The sequence below is a fragment of the Trachymyrmex septentrionalis genome, unplaced genomic scaffold (genome assembly GCF_001594115.1).
Source record: "Trachymyrmex septentrionalis isolate Tsep2-gDNA-1 unplaced genomic scaffold, Tsep1.0 scaffold72, whole genome shotgun sequence".
Classification (NCBI taxonomy): Eukaryota; Metazoa; Arthropoda; class Insecta; order Hymenoptera; family Formicidae; genus Trachymyrmex; species Trachymyrmex septentrionalis.
In genome coordinates this window covers 23,917-35,813 of record NW_017305905.1, presented here as the reverse complement: position 1 = coordinate 35,813, position 11,897 = coordinate 23,917, and the positions used below count along the sequence as shown (strand labels likewise).

Below are 11,897 nucleotides of genomic sequence, written 5' to 3'. Positions count from 1 at the left end.
TTCTCTCTCTCTCTCTCTCTCTCTCTCTCTCTCTCTCTCTTTCTTTACCTCCGTCGAACCCTCTCTTTTTTTTCTTTTTTTCTTTTTTTCTTTCTCCCCCTTCACCTGCGGTTCCGTCTTTCTTTCCTCTCTTCTTCTCTCCGAGTCCGACGGCGAGACGTCTCCCCGGCCGTCTCGCGCTATCCCCTCCGCGCGCTGTCGGCTGCTTTTTTTTCGCCTCTTTGTCCTTGCATCCTCCCGCGCCGGGAATCGGCGGCGGCTGCGGTGGCTGCCAGCGTCGTGACTCTCTCTCTCTGATCGCTTCGTGAACCGCGATATTCCTTCAAACGCGTCGCGAAAAGCACAAAAAGCGCGTAAGCTCTTTGCATGCATAGCTCGCGCGGATACGCATGAGAGTGTTAACGTTTGTATATCAAGTGAACTGTCTCGCCGAAGCGTGTCGTTACTCCGGCGCATCCGGAGTGATTCGAGTGTAAGACCTCAATCCTTCCGAAAATGAACACCGGATTCTCGTCGTTGTTCCTCCTTCACCGCACGCGATCGGTGCTGTGATTTAAAAATCTGGGGATCGCACATGATCTATTTTGAAAAGTCGCTTCTCTTCGATCGAAAGTGTTCTCCCGGTCCTTTGATTTCGAAGCCCAACGGTCTTCTTTGGAACGTGACTTGGTCTTCGTACTGTGTGGTAAGCGCGTCCAAAAAGACGGGGCGCCCATTTCTTCCGTTAAGACGATCGACTCGCACGACAGCTTCTTTCTCCCTGTTTCTCCCTTCCGGGAAAACGTTCTTTGCTTTTCGATCATTGCACACACTCTTATATATATTTTTTTCAGATTTCTTTTCTTAGTGCATTTAAAAACTCAGAAATTATTCTTATCTTTTTATAATGATTGATAATCTAGTGCCAGTGAGAAAAGGATTTGGACACAAATGAATTTCAATTTCATTAATCAACGAATCACGATGACGATTATTTAGAGCATTCTCTAGAGTCTCTTCTCTGAGACTAGATCCACAACTTCGCTAAGCCGTAAATTGCAAGAAATTAACCAATCATGGTCAATTATTTTTCTCATTCATATTCAGTTGTAATTGGTCAATTTTTTATAGAGCTTACGACTTACGATCTTATTGTAGAACAGGCATAAGAAGCCGTAAGCCGTAAGAAGTAAAGCCGTAGGAAATTGACCAATCACAGTGGATTATTTTTCTCATATTCGACTGTAATTGATAAATTTTTTATGGCTTTACGGCCTCTTAAAACAAGGTTGTGGATCTAGACTTCCGCGCGTAATAATTTTCTCATTGTCCTTTCCTCTGAGGAACCTTGAAATCGATTGTGTATCTTGAAACAAGATGAAAATTACAAAAGTGAGCAAATTCAATACATATTGGCTAATGAAATTATAAATATTTTAGGCGACTTTAGTAACTTTATTCACTTTTGTAATTTTTACCTTGTTTCATATATAATCGATCCCCATTAGCATACGCTGCCGTCTGGAGAGGATTGCAAAAATTCTTACTTGCACTGTTGATCGTCTTAGAGAAAAATTGAAAAATTGACGAATATATCATTGATAATATCAAATAAATATTTTAAAATAAGAAGTGTAATAATGTAGTAATATATTATAATGACACAAGCTAACGATTACTACGTAATCTTGGAGCGCTGTTATTATCATCAATCAACAGATTATAACTAAATTAAGAGAGGCTTACGTATATTTGTGTTATTAACGGGAAATAAAGCTCAGAACGATTGATGCTGGATCTTTAGTGCTTAAATAAATTATTTGAGCACTAAAGATTCAGTTTCGATTATTATTTCCTATTGGTTATATTTATGCTTGTTTAAGTGTTCCAATTTTTTTACATGTTTATAGTAGAAAATTTTAAAACTAATAAAAAATTTTTGTCTGAAGGATAAGTTCCTTTAATGTTACCAAAAATATATATTTTTATTACGGATTAATGTCTTAAATACTTACAATTGGTAAAATTAACCCTTAATTGATATTCGCGGGATCAGTAGACCCCTGAACATTTTTTCAACTACGATATATAATTTTAAAAATTCCATAATTTTATATAATTCTTTATACATAGTTTTATATATATGTAAAATCTTTAGTAAAGATATATTAATTTAAAATACACTAGACCCGCGATTTCGGCGAATTAGAATTGATAGAGTGATTTTTACGAATTTTACATATTATCCAAATATGGATGACATGGTCAAAATGTTAAATAAAGATTATTTAATTATGCATGACGTGTAATCAACCAATGATTCGAATTTAGAGTACGGATAAAGACAAGATGTCAAACGGTGGACAACAGCAGCAACATGCAAATTATGTGGAAACGCACACTGCGGCACACGTGGCACTGCAGCAGCACATGGCTCAGCAAGCGGCTCAGGCGAGGCTAACTGGAGCCGGGCCACACGCGGCCTCGCAGCCACCGAATCCCACGTTCACCTTACCAGACGATGGACTTGGTTATGATGATGGAGTAAGAGTGCTGCGTTCTATCGGAACATGGTATATAAAAGACATTTTAACCTTTTTAAAATTCTTATATTCTTTAAATATATTTCTTCTTAAAATATATGTTATTTCCATATGAAGATTTAACGATTTACTTTCATAAATGTCGTAGAATAGAAGAGAAATGATTATACAAAAAGGATTGCTTTCCAAAGCGCTTTCTACAAAATGCCCCTCTAACATTAAAATCTTATTTTATTATGTTTTAAAGCTTTCCATGTTGGATTTCACATAATTATATTTTTAATCGTTTCCAGAAATTATTGTAGCATAACAGTCATTAGTTCCTACTTTGCAGGTCTTCGGATTATTCTGCTGCAATGCGCCCTAGCATGATGCCGGCATTTCCTGGAGCAGACCAACAATTTGGAAGTAGAGTACCGGCGGTAAATCAGCCATTACGAACAATGACGACAAATAGCGCGAGTGTTCGTCCAGGATCTGTCTCGAAGGCGACTAACACTGGCGAGCCAACAACGAAAGCATTTGCCTGCACTGTTTGCGGCAAGGGACTTGCTCGTAAGGATAAACTCGTCATACACATGCGTATACATACTGGAGAGAAGCCGTATTCCTGTGAAGTGTGCGGTAAGTACGAAAATTATAATTATTGAATACATTTTATTAATTATTTTAAATCACAGATTTGTTTTAAAAAGATGCAATTAAATGAATAAAAAAACTTGATGCGTGTTGCAGGTAAAGCATTTGCTCGTCGAGACAAATTGGTTATTCATATGAACAAACTGAGACACAGAACCGGTGTTTCGCCTCTGTCAGCACCTTCAACACCACGAGTCGATCAACATCAACAGCAACAACAGCAGCAGCAGCAGTCACAACAACAGCAAGCGCAACAGCAACAGTCATCTCGTCAAGATACCATTCATAAACTGAAAGAGGAGCCAGTGAGTTGGGCCTGCGAACTGTGTGGACGATCATTTGCTACTAGAGAGGAATGGACGCAACACGCTCGGTTAATATATCTTTATTTTCAATATCAATATATCTAAGTTTTAATGTAATGTCTACAACTGATTTTGATGATCAACCACAGATCTCATTTGGAGGGAATGCCGCCGCAACACGCCGCTCCGTACTTTCCAGGACCTGCCCCGCCACCGCAATCCTATACCCCCGAGAGAAATTTTTGCTTAGTGTGTCGCGCTGACTTCACGGATAAAGCCGAATTTATGTTTCATATACGTTCGCATTGCGAGCACGGACAACCGTCGGGTGGTAAACAGAGCGGCGGAGATCCCGCGACGGCTGAACTTATTGCCAGAGGACTCGTCGATCCTTCCGGATTATGCAGCTAGAATTACTCTTTTCCTACTGTCGTACTGTCGATTTGTGTCTTACCATAGTACAAGTTTTCTGCTCCACCAGAAACTTTCGCATAGGATGTCATGCATATTGTGATTGTAATGATATATATACCAACTTATCGATAATAGATACACAGTAGCATGTTCTATAACGATAATTAATAGCAAATAGTAATATTACGATTTTGATGGATTAGGTCGATAATTTTAATCAATATTGATAATCCAATTGTGATTAATTTTTTATATATTTTTATTGTCTTTGAAAGTAACTTTCATGTTAAGTTTGATCATTCCTTTACACGGTTTGAAAATGATCAAGAAGGTTTATTAATAATACTAATAATTCTCAAGAAAATAAAAATTTTAGCAATCATTTTGCGACAGGATTATTAAAGAAGTAGCAATTTACACATTTTGTAGCAAATACATATCATCGGAGCAAAATTACAACAAATTATTTTCAAGAATACACTACTGTGTATCTTGACACATGATAAGATCTACGTTATTGAAAAAAAGAAGTTGAGGGACTGACACGATACTAAGTTATAATAAGGATACGAACTATATTGTGTCAGTATTTAAAAATGACTTAATAGTATACGTTCCTACATAGCTAGCTTCCCGCTATTTGTAGGTACTAATAGACCTATTCTGTAACTTTTTAACGTATAACATATAACTCTTAACATGTAAGCTTTATTAGCATTACATATAAGCTTTTAACATGTAAGCATGTTATAAATACAGGGTTGGCCATATTCGACGGAAAGATGTGGCAACACTCTAACTTTTGACAGAGATGTTAGATCGAGTAACGACGTAGCGCGTTTGAAGCGTCAGTCGAAGGAAATTTGTGCCATGGAACAGTACACGCCACGCGAACGCTCTCAGATTGTTGAAATTTACATTCAACAAAACAAGTCAATTGTTAAAACTCAACGTGCATGGAGAAAAATAAATAAAGTGAAAAGTGCGCCTTCCGCGAACACATTGTATCGTTTGTATGAAAGATTTTCAACTGGTGAGGCACTCACTAATCCCAAGCGTCCAAATAAAGTGCGACCAAGGCGATCGGATGATAATATCGCACTCGTACAGGCCAGTGTTCAGACGTCTCCAACAACATCTCAAACACGTCGATCTGAGCAGTTGGGCATAAAACGAACCACTTTACGTCGCATATTGCATCATGATTTGCATTTGTTCCCATACAAAGTTCAAGTGACGCAAAAACTTTTTTTCCCATGATTAACAAAAAAACATCTTTCCGTCGAATATGGCCAACCCTGTACAATAATGATTTAATCGCCGTATTTTAATTCTTTTAAAATTTAGCATTATTTAGACATATATTTTTTTATTAATGGATGTACTTTATGTAAGATATTTTTTTTAGATATAAACACATATATGATCGAATTGTGAATAATTAATATTTATGCAATATTAAATTTTATAGGATCGTATATGAGAAACAATCTATAGAAATAATGTCTTAAATGATCTAACTGGATCGTAAGTGTTTGGCTATGGTCTGATTCATACTGACAACGCTTATGAGCATTTGTCTTTGTTTAACATTTGACAAATAACAAGGATAAAATGATTATAAGACACTTTTTCCGGAAAGTTGAGAGGTCTGGATTAGGTTTGAATGAGATAATGTTTTTTGCAATAAATAAATTTCTTTCTTTCTAATTTAGGGGGGATTATTAGCGTTTCAGAATGATTATGTTGCAACCGAATGTTATCGGCTCGCAATTATAATATATCTGGAATAAATTAATTTAATAAAAGAATATATAATGTATTATTAACATTTAAAATTTGACCGATCTTGGCTTTGTTTATCGTATTTGAAGGATAAAATAATTTTTAAACGTTGTCTGAGCGTGAATCGGATCGTGGCCCTTGTGTAATTTTGTGTGAATTTATATACTACGTATGTAGTCTTTTAAAATGTGCGCTGAAATGATTTTTCGGTCTTGAAATGCAAACTCTAATAAACTATCGCAGTAATATCACGGGTTAAATTAACTAACAATTTGATATTCTTTATGCACCTTAAAACAATCTTAATAATGCTGAATGATATATTAAAATCTGTAAATAATTTTTATTACGGAAAATAAAGAATTACATACGTAGTATATAAATTCACACAGAATTATAACCATTTAAGGTTCAGCTAGATTGAGGTAATAATTTAAATTTTATTAAAGCTCAGTACTGAAGAATATAGTGAGCCGCGGACATAATTGAATCATTATTATAGCATGAATAAAATCCGGAAGTGACTATGTAGTATAAAATGTATGCAAAAAGACCGAATGATAAAGAATATTATACTATCATTATCTAAATTTAAATAGTTAGACTTGAAAAGTTACAAAATAGGTCTGTAGTAGTATATACTCTCTGATGTACAGGTTTGTTCTCAATGCTATTATATTTTTTTTATATGTATATGTATGTTTTCAACTACAACGTTATATACAATTAGAGAATTATTTTGATATTCTCTAATTTTAATTTTAATATCAATGACTTATGCTATCGTTTACAAATTTAATTTAGAAAATTAACTTTTATGCAGAATGATTTATATAATTAGTTTGAATTATTCTTTTTCCTTATGTGAAAGATCTGAAACAAAAGTTCTGTGAAAGGACATATTAATCAATTATATGAGAACATTTTTTTTAAATATAAAAGGGATTTTTAAATTTCTTTTCGCGATATTATAGTCTAAGTGAGAAATTACTTCACATTATGTTGTCAAATTGGATGAATTATTTTGTGTAAGTTTACTATACTTATCAATCGTTGACTATTCGCTTACATGTTGAGACATATGAAATTATCGTTATTTAATGATTTGTACTATACAGACGGAACTTTATAAACCTCCAAAGACAGTAGATCGAATTCATTATCATCTTATATGAAATCGTTGTACATAAATCTCAGCGATTGACAGTATCTAGAAGCGAAAAGTTTTTATTATAGACAATTTTCAAACCTTAATTTGAAATGCTCCGAATTTCTTCATTTTCTATTCATATTTCGTGAAGAAATTTTTGTGACAAGTATATATAAGTATTTTGATATATATTTTTTTACATGCTATATTATATTTGAAACGAATACGAAGCATATATGCTCAAAATCTTAATGTCTATTATTAATTGATTTTTAACGCAAATAGAATTTTTTTTATTGTTATTTTTAACTATAGATGGTATAATTATTCCTTATTATTACGATTTTTGAAATCTTCAGTACATGTACTTAATCAAGGATAAATAACAATAAAATAAAGGGCAAAGAGTCAACACATTTCACTATTTTTCAAATTAATCAAGGATGTTCGAAGTTTAAACTTAGTTATTACGAATACGTATTGAGAATGAATATTAAAGAATTTCTTGTACGATTAATCATGCATCATTTGTAGATACCTTACGCGTGTTCTTTGCGCGGAGAAGTGTGTGAAGAAAGTTTGTTTTATAATTTTTTTCCTCTGCGTTATATCCATAAACGTAATAAGTATAAACTACGCATTTCTGCATATAAAGTTATTACTATTGTTATAAAAAGAAAGATAGATCGATCCATACTGCTTTCTTTCTTTAAAGTATCGAATATTTGAAGAGAGATGCCGATATCAAGAAATGCACAGTCTGTACCTATTGCGTCTGTGATTTTATTTAGATTTTGCACAGTGCAGACTCGGAGTATGTAAATCGGCAAATAATTCCGTTGTTTTATCAAAAGGAAAAGTATGTACGTATACGAATGTGTCCATTATTCGCAACGGAAAATTATTAGCGACAATAATCGAGTACCAGTTTCCATTACAAACGAATATACGCGTCAACATATTGGCAGACTCAAGCGTTTTAATGTGAATTGCATTGTGAACAAACTATATCTTCCAGAAGAAGCCGATAGGATTCGCTTGTTACAGCGCTTAAAGCTTCCTCTCATCTCCTTAGAATAGTTCTCTAAGATAAGCCAGTAGAATGCGCTAAGAATGCGAGACTGCCGTGCCTCCTGCCCCACGTACAAATCCGCTTCCGGGTTGTTTTCCATTCGATGGTCGTTTTATGGGACGACCGTGCCTCTGCGATGATATAAAAATCAAAAGTCGGAGCCTAACGCTGAGCGTATATTTTGTGTAACGTAACATTTATAACTAGAGGTATAATTACCGCGACAATAGCAACTACCTTAGACTATCGTATGCATGACAAGCAATTATGGGTACGTCCCGAGTCTTCAGCCGAACTTATATTTTTAGCGTAGTGAGATTAGTGAATTAGTCCTACTCGCCATGAGGCCAGTTTTTTATTTTATGACGCTCGTCTCTGAATTGTATGCGCTATACTGTCTTCTTATCGCGCGTATGTTGAGATGAAAGTGCAATCAAATTTAAATCAATGCCTTTGGAGTCAACCACTGTTTGCATTTGAGAAGATAAATGATTAATGTTTGCCTACAAAAATCGATAATGTTTAATGTTAATAGTGTTTGATAGAGAACATTAGGAATACTCGAGCCAGCCAGCTATGTGAATGTAAAATAAAAAAACGCAGATTACACGCTTCAATATACCGTTTAATGTAAGCGTGAGAGTGTGCTGCGTACACACGCATTATAACTTGGATTTCTTTATGAAGATTTTTCTTTTATACAAAAGAAAGGGGGAGAAAAAGTGAAATGAAAAGAAGAAGCTGCGCGCGTTCAAGAAAATGCGTAACATTCTCGTGCGTTGAGGATTTGAAAGAATAGACGACGCATAGTGCCTTTTCTCTGGGATTTATTCACACCGTCATCATTTAAAATTCACGTATTAGGGAGGCACACTGGCGTAAATAAAATAAAAAAAAAACATTGACATAAGTTAGTTACTTAGATAAGACGGCGTTTATTTTCGTTTCGTCCTTCTGTTACGAGGAGAGTGAACGTTCGATGCCACACTGCCTCTACGTCAGCTGTTCTAGACTACTTTTATACTGTTGATGTCACGCGCAGCTAATCAGAGTCTGTATATTACTGCCATAATTATATACGAAACGAAATGTATACTCAATATACCTTTATAAATAAAACGCGACTAAAAAAGAACCACGTTGTGCATTTATTGCATCAATGTATTGTGTCAATCAATGGATGTTAATCTCTTTACGTATAAGATTTACTCTGTGACAAAGACGGACTAGCGTTACAATGGTAAAATCGATAATACCGTCAATTCGCACAATGATGTTATAAGGCGTTTTCTCTGACACGACAGTGTTGGAGTGACCTAGAATATCAGTGGCGTTTGCATTTCTTTCTGCCTACTTAAGGTTGCCGAGTTCCTGCTTGGATGCAGGCGGTTCGCCTTGCCGGATTGTGCCGCGCCCGTGTTACGGCCAACAATAATAATGGCTAGCGAACCGGCTTGACTTCGTTGCATTTTTATTTCCTCGCCCTTGCCGACTCTCTGCCTCGCATTTTCACTCGCGAGCTTGGATAATAAGATAATCGTTCCTTTGTTCCTCCTTTCTTCCGTTTCTGCCAGTAATTCGCTGCCTTTCATAGAACAAGACACGACGCAACGTTATTTCGACGTATTTTATAATGAATGGCTGTTTAAATTTACGTATACATATTGACTACAAATTAATTTTAATAAAAGAATTTTTATTAGAAAATATTAATAACATAAGCACTATTTTATGACGCTTATAAAATAAAAAAGAAGGAAACATGTCTTTAATCCATTAACGTAGGAAAATATATATCTTTATTTAATAAAGTCAAAGTTATCCTGTTATGATATTTGTATTAAATAAATTTAATTACAATTATGAGTTAAATAAAAATATGGTAGTGAATTAACGAATACACTTTTTTTGATTTAACATTCCTCGTATAAATATATATATATCGGGCGTATCCCACATTTCCTTCAGTATCGTGGGATTCTCAGTTGCAACACTATGGAGAACGCAAAGGTTACCGGATGAAAGTAAGTCGACCCTATGAAGCACGTGATTATACTCGCATTTGTACGGGAAATCGCTACGTAAAGGTACATCGAGCATTGCACGATGAAATCATTCGATTCTGCAGTTTCGACGTTTTATTCTTCAGACACGGAGACATATATCGTGTAGAGATTTGCTTTGTAAGGAAAGTCTTTCCAGAATATATTTTAGTGTGTACAAATTAAATACTTTACGATATTTTGAAGGGTTATTGATAATAAATTTATATAAAAAAAGAAATATAATGATTATTATAATCGAGTTACATTTAAAATTAATTATGGAACATGAAATTAAAACAAAAACGCGAGATCACGACTAATTAAAAAAAAAAAATATATATTTTTTACTCTCTTGATAATTAATTTTTTTGACACTTAATCACATTTTCATTTCAAAAACTGAAATTCTTTTGTTAAATTAATTAGTTAATCTCATCTCGGATTCGTTATCGCTTCTCATATCACGTAAACTCACTTGCCACTCAACTTTTGCTGAACGTATAAGAGAAGCCGTCAGGGGTCCGATTGAAGCTGAGCTTTCCCGGCGGGTAAAAATTCCGACCCGTCGCCGGCGCCGAGGCCGGTGTCGTTATCATCTTATATTGTGGTGCGGGGCGAAGTTGAGATTGATAGTGCGGCCTGGGTGGCGTATACGAGGGTATACCTTGCAACTCCGAAGGATAATGATAGCGAGGTGGCGGCTGCGGCTGGTACTGCGGTTGAAGCTGTGGTTGAGGCTGCGGTTGAGACTGCGGTTGAGGCTGCGGTTGATAAACGACAGGTTGTAGCTCGTAATCCGGTTGATAACGCCGCGGATATTGCTGAGGAATTGGCGATTGATAAACAACAGGTTGCGGCTCGTAATCCGATTGATAGCGCCGTGGATATTGTCGAGGGGATGGTGGTGCGTAACTCGGAGGCTGATAATCCGACGGATTATATTGCGCCAACGGTATGTACTCCGGCTGGGGTGGCACTTGCGGGGGTGCGCTAGGAATGTGATCTCCGGTCGCCTGCGAGACAAAGTTCAAGATTAATTTAAATATCGATTAAAGTTAATAAGATAGAATCGAGTGAACTCGAGCTTTATATTACCGTACGATTAATTTTGCAATAAATTGATGAACTCTTTTTAAACTTTAGATCTAATTTTTTTTTTAAATATTATTTACATATAATATTTTATACAACAAATTATATAAAAAAGTTAATAAATTATAAATTCAGCATTACAAAATATAATTATAAAAAATCTAGCGAAGAGATAAATTATAAAATGTTATAAATTTAGCGTCAAAATTAATAAATAGATTTAATTAATAGCAAGTATGATGTGTACTTTACGTACTTGGAATCCGTTCTTTCCCGCTGTATAAGTCACGGTGCGTCTTTGCCCGGTTGGGTCGATGTATGAGTATGATCCACGTCGATTACCTTCTATGTCGCTTTCCTCCTTAAATTCCACTCCGTCTTCTTGAGAGTAGGCAGCACCGAATGTGCCATCACCTGCGAGATAACGCGCGTCGCTTAAAATCGCCGCTTGATGCGGCGATTGGTAATGAGGTCCTTGGCAGGAGACACCGATGACGATACCCAACAAAATAATCTGTGTATGTAATGAAAATAAAATTGAATATAAGAGCGAATTTTTTTTGTTCGACAAAAATGAAATATCTAAAAGATATAATTTAATCTAATTATATCTAAAAGATATAAGAATCTAAAAGATATAATTAGATACGAAATATTCTTGTGTCTTATTATTTAATATATCGTTTTACGACATATATAATTATATTCTGATATATTTTATTAAATCCAATTATATATTTTTTATTATATTTTATATAGAATTCTATTATTATGTGTTAAATAATTTGACAAGAGCGTGATTTAAGATTAAATAGATATATACTTACGGCTACAAGAGTCATGTTGAGGAAATAATGGATTCTTATGCAGCGG

At 35.0% G+C, this 11,897-nt stretch overlaps 2 protein-coding genes across 3 annotated transcripts in view; one reads left to right on the top strand and one right to left on the bottom strand.

Moving 5' to 3' along the window:
* LOC108753802 (zinc finger protein 420) overlaps positions 1-4,028 on the top strand; it is an 11,062-nt gene extending 7,034 nt beyond the window's left edge. The window contains exons 1-5 of one of the 2 annotated variants that reach the window (XM_018495711.1): positions 305-685; positions 2,311-2,552; positions 2,857-3,146; positions 3,258-3,534; positions 3,616-4,028. In XM_018495711.1, coding sequence (XP_018351213.1) covers positions 575-685; positions 2,311-2,552; positions 2,857-3,146; positions 3,258-3,534; positions 3,616-3,877 — 1,182 coding nt within the window. In that variant the 5' untranslated portion in view covers positions 305-574 and the 3' untranslated portion in view covers positions 3,878-4,028. Of the gene's footprint in view, positions 1-304; positions 686-2,310; positions 2,553-2,856; positions 3,147-3,257; positions 3,535-3,615 lie in introns of those variants that run through there. The other variant, XM_018495709.1, reaches the window with a different exon arrangement.
* A 6,341-nt stretch (positions 4,029-10,369) lies between these two features.
* On the bottom strand, positions 10,370-11,897 carry LOC108753804 (early nodulin-75). The gene is made up of 3 exons (XM_018495713.1): positions 11,852-11,897; positions 11,281-11,538; positions 10,370-10,945 (listed from the first exon to the last, which is right to left on the bottom strand). The coding sequence occupies exons 1-3, from the start codon at positions 11,864-11,866 to the stop codon at positions 10,415-10,417; spliced, it is 804 nt and encodes a 267-aa protein (XP_018351215.1). The 5' UTR covers positions 11,867-11,897; the 3' UTR covers positions 10,370-10,414.